Genomic DNA, 24,697 nt, shown 5'->3' with positions numbered 1-24,697 from the left:
ACACACACACACACACACACACACACACACACACACACACACACACACACACACACTCACACACATTAATTGAAAAAGCCTCAATGGAGGTCCCTTTGAAAGTGTTGCCTGCGAAGAGAGACGGAGACATGGAAAGAATAGAAAGGGGAAAAGTGGTGATTTGTTGACTGGGCGCTGGGCGTTCATTAACCGCCCCGGAGCCTTCGTCTAGCTGCGGTCCATCATTTTGGGGGGCAATAGTGATGGAGGACCCCATTCCCCCTCCACTCTCTAATGCGGTGTGCGAAAGCCATTACGCTGGGTTAATGATTTCTGCAGAGAATATGCCTTTAATGACAGAGCAGGGGAGTCGCTGTGGCATTTCTGGAGCTAGGCAGCCTGGCACAGTATTTTCCTACTGTATGCTGTTGCTTGTGTGATCGACCTTGGGTTTGAACACTGGGTCTCCTGCGTGCCAGAAGATTCTGTTAGCCCACTGCGCTAAAGCATAAGCATTCGTTTGGGGAGCCAATGTACGTTTTTTTGGTCTCGGGAAAGGTTACTTGAGTGTGCCACAGCTTAAAATGTCTTGGTTTGGAGTCTGACGTCTGTTTTTTCATTCAACCGGGCAATTTTTCATAACAGATGTGCAACTTCCTGTACAAGCTAGTTTTACGGTAAGACAGGATATCCGGAAGATGAATTTCTGGGCACTCATTTTTAGTCATTTCCTTCATTTGAAGTGTTTTGCCTCAGCAGTTCTGTGTGGTATTCTGGAGGGTATATCTAACTGCTTCTGATCATACCTTTTGTCACTTAGATTTCCTCTGAAGTGCCCCTGCAGAGAAAAACCAGGCACTAAGACAGATCTGGGAGACACAAACAGACACAACACATCCCACAGCTGATCAATCAACAGATCAATAATAATATCTATGGTCATGAGAGGTCCATTTCATAAAGCCCCCAAAATGGAGTCGGTATTAACCTCCTTGAAACTGGTGAGGCTGCTATAGTGCTGCAGTGTGGATGTTTCTGGGGGTATAGCTATAGGGCTGCAGTGTGGATGTTTCTGGGGGTATAGCTATAGGGCTGCAGTGTGGATGTTTCTGGGGGTATAGCTATAGGGCTGCAGTGTGGATGTTTCTGGGGGTTTAGCTATAGGGCTGCAGTGTGGATGTTTCTGGAGGTTTAGCTATAGGGCTGCAGTGTGGATGTTTCTGGGGGTACAGCTATAGGGCTGCAGTGTGGATGTTTCTGGGGGTTTAGCTATAGGGCTGCAGTGTGGATGTTTCTGGAGGTTTAGCTATAGGGCTGCAGTGTGGATGTTTCTGGGGGTTTAGCTATAGGGCTGCAGTGTGGATGTTTCTGGGGGTACAGCTATAGGGCTGCAGTGTGGATGTTTCTGGGGGTTTAGCTATAGGGCTGCAGTGTGGATGTTTCTGGGGGTTTAGCTATGGGGCTGCAGTGTGGATGTTTCTGGGGTATAGGTATGGGGGGAGGTGTGGATGTTTCTGGGGGTTTAGCTATAGGGCTGCAGTGTGGATGTTTCTGGGGGTATAGCTATAGGGCTGCAGTGTGGATGTTTCTGGGGGTTTAGCTATAGGGCTGCAGTGTGGATGTTTCTGGAGGTTTAGCTATAGGGCTGCAGTGTGGATGTTTCTGGGGGTACAGCTATAGGGCTGCAGTGTGGATGTTTCTGGGGGTTTAGCTATAGGGCTGCAGTGTGGATGTTTCTGGAGGTTTAGCTATAGGGCTGCAGTGTGGATGTTTCTGGGGGTTTAGCTATAGGGCTGCAGTGTGGATGTTTCTGGGGGTACAGCTATAGGGCTGCAGTGTGGATGTTTCTGGGGGTTTAGCTATAGGGCTGCAGTGTGGATGTTTCTGGGGGTTTAGCTATGGGGCTGCAGTGTGGATGTTTCTGGGGTATAGGTATGGGGGGAGGTGTGGATGTTTCTGGGGGTTTAGCTATAGGGCTGCAGTGTGGATGTTTCTGGGGGTATAGTAATAGGGCTGCAGTGTGGATGTTTCTGGGGGTATAGCTATGGGAGGGGAGGTGTGGATGTTTCTGGAGGTTTAGCTATAGGGCTGCAGTGTGGATGTTTCTGGGGGTATAGCTATAGGTCTGCAGTGTGGATGTTTCTGGGGGTACAGCTATAGGGCTGCAGTGTGGATGTTTCTGGGGTATAGGTATGGGGGGAGGTGTGGATGTTTCTGGGGGTATAGCTATAGGGCTGCAGTATGGATGTTTCTGGGGGTTTAGCTATGGGGGCTGCAGTGTGGATGTTTCTGGGGTATAGGTATGGGGGAGGTGTGGATGTTTCTGGGGGTATAGCTATAGGGCTGCAGTGTGGATGTTTCTGGGGGTACAGCTATAGGGCTGCAGTGTGGATGTTTCTGGGGGTATAGCTACAGGGCTGCAGTGTGGATGTTTCTGGGGGTATAGCTATGGGAGGGGAGGTGTGGATGTTTCTGGAGATTTAGCTATAGGGCTGCAGTGTGGATGTTTCTGGGGGTTTAGCTATGGGGCTGCAGTGTGGATGTTTCTGGGGTATAGGTATGGGGGGAGGTGTGGATGTTTCTGGGGGTTTAGCTATAGGGCTGCAGTGTGGATGTTTCTGGGGGTTTAGCTATAGGGCTGCAGTGTGGATGTTTCTGGGGTTATAGGTATGGGAGTGGAGGTGTGGATGTTTCTGGGGGTATAGCTATAGGGCTGCAGTGTGGATGTTTCTGGGGGTACAGCTATAGGGCTGCAGTGTGGATGTTTCTGGGGGTATAGCTATAGGGCTGCAGTATGGATGTTTCTGGGGGTATAGCTATAGGGCTGCAGTGTGGATGTTTCTGGGGGTACAGCTATTGGGCTGCAGTGTGGATGTTTCTGGGGGTTTAGCTATGGGGCTGCAGTGTGGGTGTTTCTGGGGTATAGGTATGGTGGGAGGTGTGGATGTTTCTGGGGGTATAGCTATAGGTCTGCAGTGTGGATGTTTCTGGGGGTACAGCTATAGGGCTGCAGTGTCGATGTTTCTGGGGGTATAGCTATAGGGCTGCAGTGTGGATGTTTCTGGGGGTATAGCTATGGGAGGGGAGGTGTGGATGTTTCTGGGGGTATAGCTATAGGGCTGCAGTGTGGATGTTTCTGGGGGTATAGCTATAGCGCTGCAGTGTGGATGTTTCTGGGGGTATAGCTATAGGGCTGCAGTGTGGATGTTTCTGGGGGTACAGCTATAGGGCTGCAGTGTGGATGTTTCTGGGGGTACAGCTATAGGGCTGCAGTGTGGATGTTTCTGGGGGTATAGCTATAGGGCTGCAGTGTGGATGTTTCTGGGGGTACAGCTATTGGGCTGCAGTGTGGATGTTTCTGGGGGTACAGCTATAGGGCTGCAGTGTCGATGTTTCTGGGGGTATAGCTATAGGGCTGCAGTGTGGATGTTTCTGGGGGTACAGCTATAGGGCTGCAGTCTGGATGTTTCTGGGGGTATAGCTATAGGGCTGCAGTGTGGATGTTTCTGGGGGTATAGCTATGGGAGGTGAGGTGTGGATGTTTCTGGGGGTATAGCTATAGGGCTGCAGTGTGGATGTTTCTGGGGGTATAGCTATGGGAGGGGAGGTGTGGATGTTTCTGGAGGTTTAGCTATAGGGCTGCAGTGTGGATGTTTCCGGGGGTATAGCTATAGGGCTGCAGTCTGGATGTTTCTGGGGGTATAGCTATAGGGCTGCAGTGTGGATGTTTCTGGGGTTTAGGTATGGGAGTGGAGGTGTGGATGTTTCTGGGGGTTTAGCTATAGTGCTGCAGTTTGGATGTTTCTGGGGGTACAGCTATGGGATGGGAGGTGTGGATGTTTCTGGGGGTATAGCTATGTGAGGGAAAGAGGATATGGTTGGGGTGGGTGTTGGAGAGGAAATCCGGGGGTGAGTCCATACGGTTGTCTTACAGGTCAGAGGTGTTGTAGTCAAGTCACAAAAGGAGTACAAAAACAGACCCCATCCAGGCAACCTGGATGGATGCTCCGTGTAGACCTGCGTTCAAGTACTACTTGAAATCTTTCAAAAAACTTTGTACGTTTGCATTAGTCTGCCTCGATTGGACAGATATTGGTTCCTTTGCGCCAGGCAAGCTCAATCAAACCCGGATAAAGTATTTGAAATGATTGTCAATACCTTTTTGTTACTCGGGTCGGGTGCTCCGTGACATTCCTCTTGTGTTCCACTCAATTGTATTTCACCGTCCCAATTCTGATTGTGAAAGACTCAAATGTTATGGTGGTAATAATTCCCTGTCGAAGGTACAGGGAAAATACTGCTGACATTCAGGGAGTCCTCTCACTCACATCAGTTATTAATTGGTGACCTTAACCGGGAGCGTATCGTTTGATCTGAAACCCCCCTTTGAGGTAACACAGGGGATTCTCTGAATTCACATTTTAAAAAGCCAAAGTCGCCTATTGGGTGAGCTATGTTATCCACCAACCCCACACTAAAAACCCTGTGTGGCTCACATACAAAATCCCCCCGCAAAGCACTGACTGAATAGGTGTTATGTAGAAATACACTGAGGAGAAGGAACGTATTCCGAAATAAGAGGCTGTTAATAGATTTCCAACAGTGGTTAACAAGGTGTTTTGACAGCATTTGCAGTGTGGTTTGGATGTGCTTTCAAAAGCGGTACCTGACACAGGCGTGCAAAGAGGTTCAATACAAAGCCACCCTCTCTCTTGCTGGGTGGCCATTGTCTTCCTCAGAGAGCCCTCGACCCAAAAGCCACTCAATTAAAGGCAAAAAGGCACAATTATGGCGACTGCGGGGTTAGAGGGCAGGGTATCTGGTGTTCGCAGCTTCGCCATCATGGACTGGTGCCTCGACTTAATTACACACAGCGGGAACTTTGTATTCAAATCCAAGAGTGTTGATGAGTTGTCTGTGTAGAGACTTGCCAATGTTATCTGCTTCAGTGACAGCATCAGCACAGCATCAGCACAGCAAAAAACATTAGATGTTTATCTCAGATTCAGAATGACTGGGATGTGTATGATAAGGCTGAGCATAGCACACTTAGGTCTCATCACGCCAAGTGGTGCGTAAAGCCCCCACAATAAGACCCCACAATAGAGATGTCTTAAACCACTAATGTTCTGATCAAGCACCGGCTATTTCCCCATCAAGATAGGAATCATTCAATCGGCGATCTCTCTCTCTCTCTCTCTCTCTCTCTCTCTCTCTCTCCCTCCATCCCTCCCCCCCCTCTCTCTCTCTCTCTCCCTCCATCCCTCCCCCTCTCTCTCTCTCTCTCTCCACCCCTCCCCCCTCTCTCTCTCTCTCCCTCCCTCCACCCCCCCCCCTCTCTCTCTCTCTCTCTCCATCCCTCCCCCTCTCTCTCTCTCTCCCTCCACCCCTCCCCCTCTCTCTCTCTCTCTCTCCCTCCACCCCTCCCCCCTCTCTCTCTCTCTCTCTCTCCACACCCACACCTCTTTATTTAACTGCCATAGCGACAGTGTTGATTTGGTATTGACCATAATGCAGCATAATGATAAGCCTATTTATTTCCATGCGTCTTCTATGCAAGGGTCCTTGTTAATGACCCGGCACCGCCTGATTGGCCCCGACGGTGACTCATTCAATCAGTAGGCCAGAGATGGAGCAGACGATAGTTGTGGGGCTAGACTGAGACAAACGAGGAGTCTCTCCATGCCCAAGTTTGTTCTTTCTCATTTCCTGGAAGGATGATTCTGGGTTTGCGTCCACAGGCAGGGGGATTCTCTCATTCGGTGGTACATGGAGGGAGAGAGGAGAGGAATTTACAGGAAAGGAAAGGAACTGAGAGGAGAGGAAAGTAATTTAGAGGAAAGGAAAGGAAATTAGAGGAGAGGAAAGTAAATTAGAGGAGAGGAAAGGAAATTAGAGGAGAGGAAAGGAAATTAGAGGAGAGGAAAGGAAATTAGAGGAAAGGAAATTAGAGGAAAGGAAAGTAAATTAGAGGAGAGGAAAGGAAAGGAAATTAGAGGAGAGGAAAGGAAATTAGAGGAGAGGAAAGGAAATGAGAGGAGAGGAAAGGAAATTAGAGGTAGAGGAAAGGAAATTAGAGGAGAGGAAAGGAAATGAGAGGAGAGGAAAGGAAATGAGAGGAGAGGAAAGGAAATGAGAGGAGAGGAAAGGAAATTAGAGGTAGAGGAAAGGAAATTAGAGGAGAGGAAAGGAAATGAGAGGAGAGGAAAGGAAATGAGAGGAGAGGAAAGGAAATGAGAGGAGAGGAAAGGAAATTAGAGGTAGAGGAAAGGAAATTAGAGGAGAGGAAAGGAAATGAGAGGAGAGGAAAGGAAATGAGAGGAGAGGAAAGGAAATGAGAGGAAAATTAGAGGAGAGGAAAGGAAAGGAAATTAGAGGAGAGGAAAGGAAATTAGAGGAGAGGAAAGGAAATGAGAGGAGAGGAAATTAGAGGAAAGGAAAGTAAATTAGAGGAGAGGAAAGGAAATGAGAGGAAAGGAAAGGTAATGAGAGGAGAGGAGAGGAAAGGAAATTAGAGGAGAGGAAAGGAAATGAGAGGAGAGGAAAGGAAATGAGAGGAGAGGAGAGGAAAGGAAATGAGAGGAGAGGAAAGGAAATGAGAGGGGAGGAAAGGTAAATTAATTAGAGGAGAGGAAAGGAAATGAGAGGAGAGGAAAGGAATGGAAAATACATGAGAGGAAAGAAAAGGAGAGTAGACCTTGATTTCTCAGAGGATACAATGACCCTTTGAAAAAGACATGAATGTGTCTGTTGATGTTCAGCATACAGCATGACCATGACTCACGTTACAGAGAATAGCTACCTAGGTTATAAATAATAAAGATCAACACATACATTGTGTCTTTTCCGACAGTATTACATTGACTTCGCACAAAATGGCACCCTATTCCCTATAGCAGTGTTTCCCAAACTCGCCCCCCCCCTCCCCCAAGCACCCTAGCACAACACAGCTAATTAAAATAATCAAAGCTTTATGATTCGTTTATCATATTAATTATCTGTATAGTGCTAGAGCAAAAAAACAAAACGTGCACCGGGGGGGGGGGGGACCACAGAAGTGTTATTTTGTGGCCTCTGATTGGGCTAGAGATTCATTGTCAAGTCTCTCTCTCCGTCTCGCCCCCCCCCCCCAAAAAAAATGGCTGTTTACCACCTGCAATCATCATCACGGTTTAAATGGAGGAATGTTTGAGATGGCAGTGGAGAGTTAATATATACAGTTTTAGTTCAAAGTCGCTGTTTCTTATGACTACAACAATCTGACTGTAATTCATTTGTGCTCCAGTTATTATTCACGTATTGTGAGTCTGAACCTTGACTCTTTCTGGACCTTGACTCATTCTGGACCTTGACTCATTCTGGACCTTGACTCATTCTGCACCTTGATATAGTTTGGACCTTGACTCATTCTGCACCTTGACTCATTCTGCACCTTGACTCATTCTGGACCTTGACTCATTCTGCACCTTGACTCATTCTGCACCTTGACTCATTCTGCACCTTGATATAGTTTGGACCTTGACTCGTTCTGGACCTTGATATAGTTTGGACCTTGACTCATTCTGCACCTTGACTCATTCTGGACCTTGACTCATTCTGCACCTTGACTCATTCTGCACCTTGACTCATTCTGCACCTTGACTCATTCTGGACCTTGACTCATTCTGCACCTTGACTCATTCTGCACCTTGATATAGTTTGGACCTTGACTCGTTCTGGACCTTGATATAGTTTGGACCTTGACCCATTCTGCACCTTGACTCATTCTGCACTTTGACTCATTCTGGGCCTTGACTCATTCTGCACCTTGACTCATTCTGCACCTTGACTCATTCTGCACCTTGACTCATTCTGCACCTTGACTCATTCTGCACCTTGACTCATTCTGGACCTTGATATAGTTTGGACCTTGACTCATTCTGCACCTTGACTCATTCTGCAACTTGACTCATTCTGGACCTTGACTCATTCTGCACCTTGACTCATTCTGCACCTTGACTCATTCTGCACCTTGATATAGTTTGGACCTTGACTCGTTCTGGACCTTGATATAGTTTGGACCTTGACCCATTCTGCACCTTGACTCATTCTGCACTTTGACTCATTCTGGACCTTGACTCATTCTGCACCTTGACGCATTCTGCACCTTGACTCATTCTGCACCTTGATATAGTTTGGACCTTGACTCGTTCTGGACCTTGATATAGTTTGGACCTTGACCCATTCTGCACCTTGACTCATTCTGCACTTTGACTCATTCTGGACCTTGACTCATTCTGGACCTTGACTCATTCTGCACCTTGACTATTTCTGCACCTTGACTCATTCTGCACCTTGACTCATTCTGGACCTTGACTCATTCTGCACCTTGAGTCATTCTGGACCTTGACTCATTCTGCATCTTGACTCATTCTGCACCTTGACTCATTCTGCACCTTGACTCATTCTGGACCTTGACTCATTCTGCACCTTGACTCATTCTGCACCTTGACTCATTCTGCACCTTGACTCATTCTGGACCTTGACTCATTCTGCACCTTGACTCATTCTGGACCTTGACTCATTCACATTCAATGCATTTTTTTTTCAAGGGAATTTTCCTCTGTGAATAGTACGGATGAAATGCCCTCTGCTAGTTAGTCGTAGGCCACGGCACAAAGGCAACATAGAGCATTATGGTCCTCCCCTGCTGCCCACTGTCATCCACAACCGCATTTTATCGTTACCCTCGTTCAAATTATCTAAAAAAAACTGAGAACAAACAACCTTAATCCGAATTAATTAGCCATTTATAGATCAGTGAATGAAATAATTACATCTCTGGAAACCTGTATATAACTCCTTTATAACCTTCTTGAGAGCCACAACCCCTCTGTTGCCCTCTTATTGTGTGGTCATGAATGTGTCTTGCTCCTCATTGACCTCCTGTGTGGTAATGAATGTGTCTTGCTCCTCATTGACCTCCTGTGTGCTAATGAATGTGTCTTGCTCCTCATTGACCTCCTGTGTGCTAATGAATGTGTCTTGCTCCTCATTGACCTCCTGTGTGCTAATGAATGTGTCTTGCTCCCCATTGACCTCCTGTGTGCTAATGAATGTGTCTTGCTCCTCATTGACCTCCTGTGTGCTAATGAATGTGTCTTGCTCCTCATTGACCTCCTGTGTGCTAATGAATGTGTCTTGCTCCTCATTGACCTCCTGTGTGGTAATGAATGTGTCTTGCTCCCCATTGACCTCCTGTGTGCTAATGAATGTGTCTTGCTCCCCATTGACCTCCTGTGTGCTAATGAATGTGTCTTGCTCCTCATTGACCTCCTGTGTGGTAATGAATGTGTCTTGCTCCCCATTGACCTCCTGTGTGGTAATGAATGTGTAAAGCTCCTCATTGACCTCCTGTGTGCTAATGAATGTGTCTTGCTCCCCATTGACCTCCTGTGCGGTAATGAATGTGTCTTGCTCCTCATTGACCTCCTGTGTGCTAATGAATGTGTCTTGCTCCTCATTGACCTCCTGTGTGGTAATGAATGTGTCTTGCTCCCCATTGACCTCCTGTGTGCTAATGAATGTGTCTTGCTCCCCATTGACCTCCTGTGTGGTAATGAATCTGTCTTGCTCCCCATTAACCTCCTGTGTGGTAATGAATGTGTCTTGCTCCCCATTGACCTCCTGTGTGCTAATGAATGTGTCTTGCTCCCCATTGACCTCCTGTGCGGTAATGAATGTGTCTTGCTCCCCATTGACCTCCTGTGTGGTAATGAATGTGTCTTGCTCCTCATTGACCTCCTGTGTGGTAATGAATGTGTCTTGCTCCCCATTGACCTCCTGTGTGCTAATGAATGTGTCTTGCTCCTCATTGACCTCCTGTGCGGTAATGAATGTGTCTTGCTCCTCATTGACCTCCTGTGCGGTAATGAATGTGTAAAGCTCCCCATTGACCTCCTGTGCGGTAATGAATGTGTCTTGCTCCCCATTGACCTCCTGTGCGGTAATGAATGTGTCTTGCTCCTCATTGACCTCCTGTGCGGTAATGAATGTGTCTTGCTCCTCATTGACCTCCTGTGTGGTAATGAATGTGTCTTGCTCCCCATTGACCTCCTGTGTGGTAATGAATCTGTCTTGCTCCCCATTGACCTCCTGTGTGCTAATGAATCTGTCTTGCTCCCCATTGACCTCCTGTGTGCTAATGAATGTGTCTTGCTCCCCATTGACCTCCTGTGCGGTAATGAATGTGTCTTGCTCCCCATTGACCTCCTGTGTGCTAATGAATCTGTCTTGCTCCTCATTGACCTCCTGTGCGGTAATGAATGTGTCTTGCTCCCCATTGACCTCCTGTGTGCTAATGAATGTGTCTTGCTCCTCATTGACCTCCTGTGTGCTAATGAATGTGTCTTGCTCCCCATTGACCTCCTGTGTGGTAATGAATGTGTAAAGCTCCTCATTGACCTCCTGTGTGCTAATGAATGTGTCTTGCTCCCCATTGACCTCCTGTGCGGTAATGAATGTGTCTTGCTCCTCATTGACCTCCTGTGTGCTAATGAATGTGTCTTGCTCCCCATTGACCTCCTGTGTGGTAATGAATCTGTCTTGCTCCCCATTGACCTCCTGTGTGCTAATGAATGTGTCTTGCTCCTCATTGACCTCCTGTGTGCTAATGAATGTGTCTTGCTCCTCATTGACCTCCTGTGTGCTAATGAATGTGTCTTGCTCCCCATTGACCTCCTGTGTCCTAATGAATGTGTCTTGCTCCCCATTGACCTCCTGTGTCCTAATGAATGTGTCTTGCTCCCCATTGACCTCCTGTGTGCTAATGAATGTGTCTAGCTCCCCATTGACCTCCTGTGTCCTAATGAATGTGTCTTGCTCCCCATTGACCTCCTGTGTGCTAATGAATGTGTCTTGCTCCCCATTGACCTCCTGTGCGGTAATGAATGTGTCTTGCTCCTCATTGACCTCCTGTGTTTGTGTTTTTGCCAGGAGAGTTAAGGGGACAGACGGTGACAGCACAGTGGATCTCTCCTGGACGCACCAAGAGGGAAGATGCTGGGACTGCAGCAAAACAGGTCAGTGACAACCATCCATCAACGTCACTCCAACCCCTCTCCTTGCCCTCCTCCTGGGCTCTCCACAAAGGCTACACACAGGACATATTTTGGCTGTGTGGGATGTGCTGAGCGGCTTTCTTTAAATTCACTTGGGATTTGCAATCACACACAAATGTAAGGTTGGATTATGTGATGTAATTGCTAAGGAAAGGTGCCTACGTTGTCTGCCCACATAGACATCCTCCTACACACACACGCACGCACGCACGCACGCACACACACACACACACACACACACACACACACACACACACACACACACACACACACACACACACACACACACACACACACACACACTAGGCAGCTCTAGGAGGAGTACTGCTGAGAGACAATAAACCAATATGTGCACTTTAGAAAAATGATGTGGAGTAAATGTAGTATATTATCATGACATTATACAATACTGTTTTATTCCGGGTTATAATTGTTATTTACAGTACTGCTCATTCACCAAAGGTTGGGGCCATTCCATTTGCCCTTCCAACAGCAGATTGAGGAAAGATTAACAACGGGACATTTACGCGGAAGTTCAGCTGGTTCATAAAACTCTCCCATGGAACAGTTGTCTGCCATCTTCCCCTCAGGCAGCAGGAAACTGCTCCTGTCAACGAGCCGAATATCTGACATGGTCTGTTTGTCAGTCTGAATGAACTATCGCAGCTATTATTCAAGTCTTACTCAAGACCATGTCCAACAGGCTCTTGCAAACAAAATAAAAAAACACGGTAGAGTTGTCTCGAGTTCTATGACACTTTCTATGGAAGGTTTTCCTTTTTGACATGTTTCTATGGCGGGTTTGTATAACTCTGTTAAGTCTTGAATGCACTCCGAGTCAATGGGGGTTTTGTGTAAAGATCGAACTTGAACACAAATGTCTGAATCCATCTGTCACCGTTGGCTATGTCCGACGTGGCGTATTGTTGCAAATCACCACGGAGCTATTGTCCCCTCCTTTGTGCACTCCTTAAATGGAATGTTGACTGTAAACATGGTCACTATTGGCAACCGGATCGTCTTGTTGTCGTCTGTGGACACAGACAGTCATACAGAAGAGAGAATTAATATGCCTGATCCAAAATTCCATCTCTCTCTCTCTCTCTCCCTCTCTCTCTCTCTCTCTCTCTCTCTCTCTCTCTCTCTCTCTCTCTCTCTCTCTCTCTCTCTCTCTCTCTCTCTCTCTCTCTCTGTCTCTCTCTCTCTCTCTCTCTCTCTCTCTCTGTCTCTCTCCCTCTCTCTCTCTCTCTCTCTCTCTGTCTCTCTCCCTTTCTCTCTGTGTCTCTCTCTCTTTCTCTCTGTCTCTCTCTCTCTCTCTCTCTCTCTCTCTCTCTCTCTCTCCTGTCTTCTCTTTCTCTCTGTGTCTCTCTCTCTTTCTCTCTGTCTCTCTCTCTCTCTCTCTCTCTCTCTCTCTCTCTCTCTCTCTCTCTGTCTCTCTCTAATAATCCTCTCTCTCTCTCTCTCTCTCTCTCTGTCTCTCTCTCTCTCTCTCTCTGTCTCTCTCCCTTTCTCTCTTTGTCTCTCTCTCTTTCTCTCTCTCTCTCTCTCTCTCTCTCTCTCTCTCTCTCTCTCTCTCTCTCTCTCTGTCTCTCTCCCTTTCTCTCTGTGTCTCTCTCTCTTTCTCTCTGTCTCTCTCTCTCTCTCTCTCTCTCTCTCTCTCTGCCTCTCTCTCTCTCTCTCTCTCTAGTTCTGTTTGCTCTAATAATCTGTGCTACTTTGACATTTCGGCTGTTATATTATGGTACCAACATGTCGAGGTGGATGTGATGAATATGAAAAGATCAAAATACCAAATGCATGTACTTGCACCTCTGCTCTTTGTTTGGGGGATGGGGGGGGAAGCTTAAGTTGACCTTTATTCAGAACAAGACCTCAAGACCCCCCATCCATCCCAACAAACATTTTGGAAGCAACTGTGGCAGATGTGACTGCGATTCACCGTCCATGGTCTCATGGGGTGGGAGAGGGATGAATAGAGCTCTATGTGTATTTTGTACTGTATCTCGTATTTCCATGTAGTTGGCTGTGGCCACGGAGAGAGGCATGTGGAGATGGCAGAGGGCCCTATTGTAGGGGAACAGATGGCCTCGCTTGGCCTGGTGCTAGCTAGGGAGAGGTAGAGGCCTGGTGCTAGCCAGGGAGAGGTAGAGGCCTGGTGCTAGCCAGGGGGAGGTAGAGGCCTGGTGCAAGCTAGGGAGAGGTCTGGTGCTAGCCAGGGAGAGGGAGAGGCCTGGTGCTAGCCAGGGAGAGGGAGAGGCCTGGTGCTAGCCAGGGAGAGGGAGAGGGAGAGGCCTGGTGCTAGCCAGGGAGAGGGAGAGGCCTGGTGCTAGCCAGGGAGAGGGCTAATTTAAGATGTTTATATGGAAGAAGGCTAATTTAAGATGTTTATATTATAGAAGGAAGGCTAATTTAAGATGTTTATGGGGAAGGCTAATTTAAGATGGTTATATTGCATAGAAGGGAAGGAGCCTGGTGCTAGCCAGGGAGAGGGGTGAAGTGTTTATGTTTATAGGGGGAAGGCTAATTTAAGATGTTTATATTGCATAGAAGGAAGGCTATTTTAAGATGTTTATAGGGGGGAAGGCTAATTTAAGATGTTTATATTGCATAGAAGGAAGGCTAATTTAAGATGTTTATAGGGGGAAGGCTAATTTAAGATGTTTATACGGGGGAAGGCTAATTTAAGATGTTTATAGGGGGAAGGCTAATTTAAGATGATTATGGGGGGAAGGCTAATTTAAGATGATTATGGGGGAAGGCTAATTTAAGATGTTTATAGGGGGGAAGGCTAATTTAAGATGTTTATAGGGGGGGAAGGCTAATTTAAGATGATTATAGGGGGGAAGGCTAATTTAAGATGTTTGTATTGCATAGAAGGAAGGCTAATTTAAGATGTTTGTATTGCATAGAAGGAAGGCTAATTTAAGATGTTTGTATTGCATAGAAGGAAGGCTAATTTAAGATGTTTGTATTGCATAGAAGGAAGGCTAATTTAAGATGTTTGTATTGCATAGAAGGAAGGCTAATTTAAGATGTTTGTATTGCATAGAAGGAAGGCTAATTTAAGATGTTTGTATTGCATAGGGTGGAAGGCTTATTTAAGACGTTTTGCCCAAATCTCAGTACTTGAAAAGGTGGAATAGGTAGTGGTGTTCTGTTAACACAATGTATTGGTCTTTTGACACAATGTGGTGGTCTGTTAACACAATGTGGTGGTCTGTTAACACAATGTGGTGATCTGTTGACACAACGTGGTGGTCTGTTGACATAATGTGGTGGTCTGTTGACACAATGTGGTGGTCTGTTGACACAACGTGGTGGTCTGTTGACACAATGTGGTGGTCTGTTGACACAATGTGGTGGTCTGTTAACACAATGTGGTGGTCTGTTGACACAATGTGGTGGTCTGTTGACACAATGTGGTGGTCTGTTGACACAATGTAGTGGTCTGTTGACACAATGTGGTGGTCTGTTGACATAATGTGGTGGTCTGTTGACACAATGTGGTGGTCTGTTGACACAATGTAGTGGTCTGTTGACACAATGTGGTGGTCTGTTGACACAATGTGGTGGTCTGTTGACACAATGTGGTGGTCTGTTGACACAATGTAGTGGTCTGTTGACACAATGTGGTGGTCTGTTGACACAATGTAGTGGTCTTTTGACACAATGTGGTGGTCTGTTGACACAATGTAGTGGTCTGTTGACACAATGTGGTGGTCTGTTGACACAATGTGGTGGTCTGTTGATTCCTCTAAGATCAGTGATCACAAAACCCAGCGAATCACTCCCTTACTCTCTACAGAACTCCTTCTCCACCTTCTTCCTCCCATCCTCTCCTTCCTCCTTCCTCCTCTCTTCCATCCTCATACCTCCCCTCCTCCTTCCTCCTCCCCTCATCCTCCCTCCTTCCTCTTCCTTTCTTCTCTCCTTCCTTCCTCCTTCCTCCCCTTGTTCCCTCCCCTCATCCTCCCTCCTTCCCCCTTCCTCCCCTTGTTCCTTCTCCTTCCTCCTCCCTCCCCTCCTCCCTTCTCCTCCCCCTCCTTCCTCCTCCCATCCTCTCCTTCCTCCCTCCTCCCCTCTTCCATCCTCATACCTCCCCCCCTCTTTCCTCCTCCCCTCATCCTCCCTCCTTCCTCTTCCTTCCTTCCTTCTCTCCTTCCTTCCTCCTTCCTCCCCTTGTTCCCTCCCCTCATCCTTCCTCTTCCTCCCTCATCCTCTCTCCTCCTTCCTCCTCCCTCCCCTCCTCCCTCCTCCTCCCCCTTCTTCCTCCTCCCCTCCTGCTCCTTCACTCTCCTTCCTCCTCTCCTCCATCCTCCTCACTCCACTCCCCCTTCCTCCTCTTTCTTACTCCCCTCCTTCCTTCCTCCTCTTCTCCTCCTCCTTCCTTCCTTCCTTCCTTCCTTCCTTCCTTCCTTCCTTCCTTCCTTCCTTCCTTCCTTCCTTCCTTCCTTCCTTCCTTCCTTCCTCCTCCTCCCTCCTCTTTTTCCTCCTCTTCCCTCCCCTTTAATTCTAGGGGTTTGTAATCTGTGGATTTGATTCAGGGGTTTGTCACGGAGGGCATGTCCGTGACTCTTAGACAATGACACTTTTTTAAGAAATGATTTGTTAGAGAAGCTCTCCTATTGTATCTCTTCAAGGTATAGCCACGAATCCTGTAACTAAAGAGAGTAGCGCGTTCCGTTCGCCAGCAATACTTTGACAATAAGGCGCAGAAGTCGAGTGTTTGTTGTGCACGCCAGTTACTAAAACAATGGAACTTGTTTACAATGTTTATGGCGTGTATAAAGCTGCCCATTTTTATATGTACATCCTCCAGCAATGTGAAATATATTGTTAGAATAAGAATCGAAGTGTTTTAGGAGAGATAAATCCTATAATTGAAACCTAGCTGAAGTTTGTCTGGAGCGACGTGCTGTTTCCGTGTTGAAGTGCTGGTGCACGTTACGCATGACGCTCATTAGTTTGCGAGTCATCGAGGAACATTTTGTTGGTTGATGGGAATAACCAAGGTTATTAATTATCCCCAGGGGGGGTGAATTACTTCATGAACTGTGTATGGTGTGTCTTAAACAGGAAGTTACGCCACAAGTTCTTGAAGTGTGGGTTTTATGTAAAACTGTTGTTTAGGATGTGTGTACATGGAATTATTATGCGTTTACGGTTTAAAACGTGTTTTTGTGGATATCATGAAGGAACATTCCAAGACGAAGGGATTTCCTGGAAAGAGTTCGTAACGTGCTCTGTTGACCTTTGGCCTGGGAGGAGAGCACGCTTTGGTCGGTAACAGATTGGCTAGGGTAGAGCCATACCTGAGTTTAGGTGCCTGAATAGTTTATACTGAGAATATCTTTAATTTAGTGATGGGGGAAAAACAAGTCTTTCTGAAGGCTTTGGCGCTGCTTTCACCAAATTATGCCGAAAAACCGTTCATTACTCTGAACTTCATCATCTGTTCACAAATCACATTACTGACATTTGCCGGTCAGCAATAAATAGCGACGTGTGCTTATCAGAGACGTTTATTTTTTCTACACTGTTTTCATTTTCATCAAAACTCTGTGGAGAAGCGATGAGTCATTGGCTTAAGTAGCCGATAATCAGTGGGAATAACAGGTACGTCATACCATACTAAATACAACAAATGATTTGAACAAAAGTGTAGAATGTGTGGTTTCACATTCAACTATTTTCTAAACATTATGCCTTCACAACCTCATACCCTCACGTCCATAACTGTTCCATAGTCCTCTACTCTACCTGCTAAGCAACCAATCAAGTGGAAGGTTTTGTCCAAAATCCTAACTATATTTGTAAGTACAGTGTCCAGTAGAGGTCGTTGTCTGAAAGCGGCTTGGAGTCGAAGAAAACACCGGAACCACTGTGAAATCAATGGGGGATCTCGCATTTTGACGTCCTTCTGATAAAGTGATGCACGCATCGGCACACTGCTTCTGAGTTAGCTGCTTAGCGATTTTGACGAGTGCCTCAGAGATCCTGGTATCAAATGTAACATCACTAATTGTAGCTCAAAATATATGGATTTGATTCAGTGGTTGTAGCTCAAAATATATGGATTTGATTCAGTGGTTGTAGCCCAAAATATATGGATTTGATTCAGTGGTTGTAGGCCAAAATATATGGATTTGATTCAGTGGTTGTAGGCCAACATATATGGATTTGATTCAGTGGTTGTAGGCCAACATATATGGATATGATTCAGTGGTTGTAGGCCAAAATATATCGATTTGATTCATTGGTGTTAGTTAACACTGTAGGTACTTCCCTATAGAATTATTTGGTGTAGTTCAGTTATGTGGAAATCTTCTGTTTCAGTATGAGTTATGAGTTATATCATTTTCCTGAGACAAACAGTTACCAGATGTGTATTGAGTGGGTGTTGGACAGCAGAAATCACACTCCCACAGAAAGAGTTCACAGCTGTGTATAATTTCCAACATTGTCCGTTTTTCGGCAAACACTATTTGTTGTTATAGCCGCAGTACTCTGACTCAACTCTCCAGCCTCTCATTCCTTCTCAGAGAAAGAGAATGTTACCACAGAGGCCTCTCTCTCTCTCTCCCTCCTCCCTTTTCATTATTCTTTCTCCTCCTTCGTTCCCTGAGCTCTGCAGTCTCATGTCTCCCTTCTGATTAGATTGGGTGGTACGTGCACCCATCTCTCACCCCCGTAAACAAGCAGAGTAAGAGACATCCGAAGACAGGCCTGACATTCACCCGACTGCCCACCACGGTCAATTCCCCCCGCAGGGCACAGATGACTTTCAATGATCCGTAGGCTACACACACGTACACACACACACACACACATTACCATGTACAAACACACACACACAGGCACACACACACACACACACACGCACGCACGCACGCACGCACACACACACACACACACACACACACGCACGCACACACACACACACACACACACACACACACACACACACACACACACACTGACAGGCAGGCACGCAAAACAAAACCACCCATGTCTGTAAAAATCCAGCCAAAAACATAATTAGTACCCAAATGTGATGCATGGCTGGTGTTTATCTCTATCTTTGGGGGGGGGGGGGTCCTACTCTGAAGGGTTTTATGAGAGGAGTTGCAAGGCACTTGGTGCCCTCTAATGAAGTGGAATGTGCTTTTAAAAATGTCTTCTCGAGAACAGGTGTCTGCACTTGAGGAACACAGGTCCACCACGAGAGCTGAGAATCATGAAAGCTGTGTCTATCAATATTGATTATGCCCTCAGAGAGCGGCTCCCTTGTTACGATATTGCGTCTAGATGTAGGTGAAGGAGTGAAACGCAGGAGAGCAGAGATGTCCGAGTAGCGTTTTTTTAATAGTCCACTAAAACAAATAGGTCAGGCACAATGGCAAAATAAACGCTCTCGACAAAAGAGAAACCAGTTATACTCACGGAAGGAGGAAAAAACAACGCTCCTTGAACTCGGGAATAATACGTGAAAATGAACAGGCGCAACCTCAACAAGCAACATAACACGAATAATCCCGCACAAACCTCAACAAGCAACATAACACGAATAATCCCGCACAAACCTCAACAAGCAACATAACACGAATAATCCCGCACAAACCTCAACAAGCAACATAACACAAATAATCCCGCACAAACCTCAACAAGCAACATAACACAAATAATCCCGCACAAACCTCAACAAGCAACATAACACAAATAATCCCGCACAAACCTCAACAAGCAACATAACACGAATAATCCCGCACAAACCTCAACAAGCAACATAACAACGAATAATCCCGCACAAACCTCAACAAGCAACATAACAACGAATAATCCCGCACAAACCTCAACAAGCAACATAACACGAATAATCCCGCACAAACCTCAACAAGCAACATAACACGAATAATCCCGCACAAACCTAAGCAGGCAACATAACACGAATAATCCCGCACAAACCTCAACAAGCAACATAACACGAATAATCCCGCACAAACCTAAGCAGGCAACATAACACAAATAATCCCGCACAAACCTCAACAAGCAACATAACACGAATAATCCCGCACAAACCTAAGCAGGCAACAGGGGAAATTATACACACAGAAATGAAAGCAAATGAAAACCAGGTGTGAAAGAACCAAAGACAAAACAAAAGGCAAAAGGATTGTTGATGGCGAGTAGACCGGCGACGCCGAGCGCCGCCCGTACAGGGAGAGGAACCACCTTCGGTGGAAGTAGTGACATCCCTCGACTCAGAGGAGGGTGTGTGTGTGTGTGTGTGTCTCGGTGTGTGTGTGTGTCTCGGTGTGTGTGTGTGTGTGTCAGTCAACAGTCCCCCTCTCACTGTAAAACTGCAAATGTAATCTATGTGTTCTCTCCTCTGACCACTACGCTGTCTGTACCACTCAGACCATCTCATCTTGACTGGTGTTCTCCACTCACACCATCTCATCTTGACTGGTGTTCTCCACTCACACCATCTCATCTTGACTGGTGTTCTCCACTCACACCATGCCATCTTGACTGGAGTCTCCACTCTGTACAGCTCTGACCATCTCATCTTGACTGGTGTTCTCCACTCTGTACAGCTCAGACCATCTCATCTTGACTGGTGTTCTCCACTCTGACCATCTCATCTTGACTGGTGTTCTCCACTCAGGCCATCTCATCTTGACTGGTGTTCTCCACTCTGTACAGCTCAGACCATCCCATCTTGACTGGTGTTCTCCACTCAGACCATCTCATCTTGACTGGTGTTCTCCACTCAGACCATCTCATCTTGACTGGAGTCTCCACTCTGTACCACTCAGACCATCTCATCTTGACTGGAGTCTCCACTCTGTACCACTCAGACCATCTCATCTTGACTGGAGTCTCCACTCTGTACCACTCAGACCATCTCATCTTGACTGGTGTTCTCCACTCAGACCATCTCATCTTGACTGGTGTTCTCCACTCAGAGCATCTCATCTTGACTGGAGTCTCCACTCTGTACCACTCAGACCATCTCATCTTGACTGGTGTTCTCCACTCACACCATCTCATCTTGACTGGAGTCTCCACTCTGTACAGCTCAGACCATCTCATCTTGACTGGTGTTCTCCACTCTGTACAGCTCAGACCATCTCATCTTGACTGGTGTTCTCCACTCACACCATCTCATCTTGACTGGAGTCTCCACTCTGTACAGCTCAGACCATCTCATCTTGACTGGTGTTCTCCACTCTGTACAGCTCAGACCATCTCATTTGACTGGTGTTCTCCACTCAGACCATCTCATCTTGACTGGTGTTCTCCACTCAGACCATCTCATCTTGACTGGTGTTCTCCACTCACACCATCTCATCTTGACTGGTGTTCTCCACCCAGACCATCTCATCTTGACTGGTGTTCTCCACTCACACCATCTCATCTTGACTGGAGTCTCCACTCACACCATCTCATCTTGACTGGTGTTCTCCACTCACACCATCTCATCTTGACTGGAGTCTCCACTCTGTACAGCTCAGACCATCTCATCTTGACTGGTGTTCTCCACTCACACCATCTCATCTTGACTGGAGTCTCCACTCTGTACAGCTCAGACCATCTCATCTTGACTGGTGTTCTCCACTCACACCATCTCATCTTGACTGGAGTCTCCACTCTGTACAGCTCAGACCATCTCATCTTGACTGGAGTCTCCACTCTGTACAGCTCAGACCATCTCATCTTGACTGGTGTTCTCCACTCAGGCCATCTCATCTTGACTGGTGTTCTCCACTCAGACCATCTCATCTTGACTGGAGTCTCCACTCTGTACCACTCAGACCATCTCATCTTGACTGGTGTTCTCCACTCAGACCATCTCATCTTGACTGGAGTCTCCACTCTGTACAGCTCAGACCATCTCATCTTGACTGGTGTTCTCCACTCAGACCATCTCATCTTGACTGGTGTTCTCCACTCAGAGCATCTCATCTTGACTGGTGTTCTCCACTCAGAGCATCTCATCTTGACTGGAGTCTCCACTCTGTACAGCTCAGACCATCTCATCTTGACTGGTGTTCTCCACTCAGAGCATCTCATCTTGACTGGAGTCTCCACTCTGTACCACTCAGACCATCTCATCTTGACTGGAGTCTCCACTCTGTACAGCTCAGACCATCTCATCTTGACTGGTGTTCTCCACTCAGAGCATCTCATCTTGACTGGTGTTCTCCACTCAGAGCATCTCATCTTGACTGGAGTCTCCACTCTGTACAGCTCAGACCATCTCATCTTGACTGGTGTTCTCCACTCAGGCCATCTCATCTTGACTGGTGTTCTCCACTCAGACCATCTCATCTTGACTGGAGTCTCCACTCTGTACCACTCAGACCATCCCATCTTGACTGGAGGCTTACACTTAATGCAAAGAATGTATCCTCTGTCTAGAGCCCCACCCTTAACGCAAGCAACCTCTCAACGAGACAGAGAGAGATGGAGATAGAGAGGGAGAGAGAGAAAATCATGTTTACACTCGTTTTCCGTCTTGAAAGCATAGCGAGTAACCCATCCCCCAACCCCACCCTGACAGAGGAGAAATGAAAGGTATTGCTTTTAATGCTTTATCCTGCTGTATCAACTCTTGAGTCAACAGAGATTGATTCCCCTCCTCTCCTCTAGAATGCAGCTGGATGTCAGATCTGTGGAGGAGAGGTTAGAGATGGAGCCTGACGCGCCCCCGCATCCCAGAATCCTCGGCCTTTTGAACGCACCCCTCTCGGGTCCCAGCGAGACGGGAGCCCCAAAGACATAGAAATGTCAAGACCGGGCCTGCCTGGCAATCACTGCTGGTGTACGCACTGAACCAAGAGAGAGAAAGTCTGTGTGTGTGTGTGTATGTGTGTGTGTGTGTGTGTGTGTGAGAGCGAAATTGTGTGTGGGCATACATTTGTGTGTGTGTGTGTGTGTGTGTGTGTGTGTGTGTGTGTGTGTGTGTGTGTGTGTGTGTGTGTGTGTGTGTGTGTGTGTGTGTGTGTGTGTCGAACCGTTCCAACAAAAAGCTGCTATCTGTATCGGCCCACACACTGGTGGAGTGTGTTCCAAGCCATCTTCTATGGGGACTGTGGGGGAGAAGACCTTGTCTGTTAAACAGCTGATCTCCTAGAGAGAAGAACTTGTCCGTTAAACACAGCTGATCTCCTAGAGAGAAGAGCTTGTCTGTTAAACAGCTGATCTCCTAGAGAAGACCTTGTCTGTTAAACAGCTGATCTCCTAGAGAAGACCTTGTCCGTTAAACAGCTGATCTCCTAGAGAAGACCTTGTCTGTTAAACAGCTGATCTCCTAGAGAAGACCTTGTCCGTTAAACAGCTGATCTCCTAGAGAGAAGAACTTGTCTGTTAAACAGCTGATCTCCTAGAGAGAAGAACTTGTCTGTTAAACAGCTGATCTCCTAGAGAGAAGACCTTGTCCGTTAAACAGCTGATCTCCTAGAGAAGACCTTGTCCGTTAAACAGCTGATCTCCTAGAGAAGACCTTGTCCGTTAAACAGCTGATCTCCTAGAGAAGACCTTGTCTGTTAAACAGCTGATCTCCTAGAGAGAAGAACTTGTCCGTTAAACAGCTGATCTCCTAGAGAGAAGACCTTGTCCGTTAAACAGCTGATCTCCTAGAGAAGACCTTGTCCGTTAAACAGCTGATCTCCTAGAGAAGACCTTGTCCGTTAAACAGCTGATCTCCCAGAGAAGACCTTGTCCGTTAAACAGCTGATCTCCTAGAGAGAAGACCTTGTCCGTTAAACAGCTGATCTCCTAGAGAAGACCTTGTCCGTTAAACAGCTGATCTCCTAGAGAGAAGAACTTGTCTGTTAAACAGCTGATCTCCTAGAGAGAAGAACTTGTCTGTTAAACAGCTGATCTCCTAGAGAGAAGACCTTGTCCGTTAAACAGCTGATCTCCTAGAGAAGACCTTGTCCGTTAAACAGCTGATCTCCTAGAGAAGACCTTGTCCGTTAAACAGCTGATCTCCTAGAGAAGACCTTGTCTGTTAAACAGCTGATCTCCTAGAGAGAAGAACTTGTCCGTTAAACAGCTGATCTCCTAGAGAGAAGACCTTGTCCGTTAAACAGCTGATCTCCTAGAGAAGACCTTGTCCGTTAAACAGCTGATCTCCTAGAGAAGACCTTGTCCGTTAAACAGCTGATCTCCCAGAGAAGACCTTGTCCGTTAAACAGCTGATCTCCTAGAGAGAAGAACTTGTCTGTTAAACAGCTGATCTCCTAGAGAGAAGACCTTGTCCGTTAAACAGCTGATCTCCTAGAGAGAAGAACTTGTCCGTTAAACAGCTGATCTCCTAGAGAGAAGAACTTGTCTGTTAAACAGCTGATCTCCTAGAGAGAAGACCTTGTCCGTTAAACAGCTGATCTCCTAGAGAGAAGAACTTGTCCGTTAAACAGCTGATCTCCTAGAGAGAAGACCTTGTCCGTTAAACAGCTGATCTCCTAGAGAGAAGAACTTGTCCGTTAAACAGCTGATCTCCTAGAGAGAAGAACTTGTCTGTTAAACAGCTGATCTCCTAGAGAGAAGACCTTGTCCGTTAAACAGCTGATCTCCTAGAGAGAAGAACTTGTCTGTTAAACAGCTGATCTCCTAGAGAGAAGACCTTGTCTGTTAAACAGCTGATCTCCTAGAGAGAAGAACTTGTCCGTTAAACAGCTGATCTCCTAGAGAGAAGCTCTAGAGAGACAACAGCTGGATAATAAAAGAGAGGGGGAGAGAGAGGATATGTCAACATTCTGTTTTCGTCTTTATTCCAATCTTTTCATATACTTTTTCTCTCCATCTTCCCAGGTTAGCTGTGTCAGGTTACGAAAGCAACAGGTTGTGTGTGTGTGAGTGCGTTTGTGAGCATTTGTGTGTGTGTTTATGCCGTGAATTCTTCATTATAACATCAAGCAAATCTCCCGAGTGGCACACCTGTCTAAGGCACTGCATTGCAAAGCTGTAGTTGTCACTACAGCCACCCTGGTTCAAATCCAGGCTGTATCACAACCGGCTGTGATTGGGAGTCCCATAGGGTGGCGCACAATAGGCCCAGTAATGTCGGGGTTATGGTTTGGCCGGGATTAGGCAGTCAGTGTAAATAAGAATTTATTCTTAACTGACTTGCCTAGTTAAATTTAACAGGTTAACACCTCTAACAGGGTTAACAGGTTAACACCTCTAACAGGGTTAACACCTCTAACAGGTTAACACCTCTAACAGGGTTAACACCTCTAACAGGGTTAACACCTCTAACAGGTTAACACCTCTAACAGGGTTAACACCTCTAACAGGGTTAACAGGTTAACACCTCTAACAGGTTAACACCTCTAACAGGGTTAACAGGTTAACACCTCTAACAGGGTTAACACCTCTAACAGGGTTAACAGGTTAACACCTCTAACAGGGTTAACACCTCTAACAGGGTTAACAGGTTAACACCTCTAACAGGGTTAACAGGTTAACACCTCTAACAGGGTTAACACCTCTAACAGGGTTAACAGGTTAACACCTCTAACAGGGTTAACACCTCTAACAGGGTTAACAGGTTAACACCTCTAACAGGGTTAACAGGTTAACACCTGTAACAGGGTTAACACCTCTAA

At 46.6% G+C, this 24,697-nt stretch overlaps 1 protein-coding gene across 1 annotated transcript in view; it reads left to right on the top strand.

The window, feature by feature from the left end:
- adam19a (ADAM metallopeptidase domain 19a) overlaps positions 1-24,697 on the top strand; it is a 238,946-nt gene that overhangs the window by 33,560 nt on the left and 180,689 nt on the right. Inside the window, 1 exon segment of the mRNA XM_064939148.1 lies at positions 10,954-11,039. Within this exon segment, the coding sequence (XP_064795220.1) occupies positions 10,954-11,039 (86 nt within the window).

Source organism: Oncorhynchus masou, chromosome 27 (genome assembly GCF_036934945.1).
Source record: "Oncorhynchus masou masou isolate Uvic2021 chromosome 27, UVic_Omas_1.1, whole genome shotgun sequence".
NCBI lineage: Eukaryota > Metazoa > Chordata > Actinopteri > Salmoniformes > Salmonidae > Oncorhynchus > Oncorhynchus masou.
This window is presented reverse-complemented; position numbering and strand designations above follow the sequence as displayed.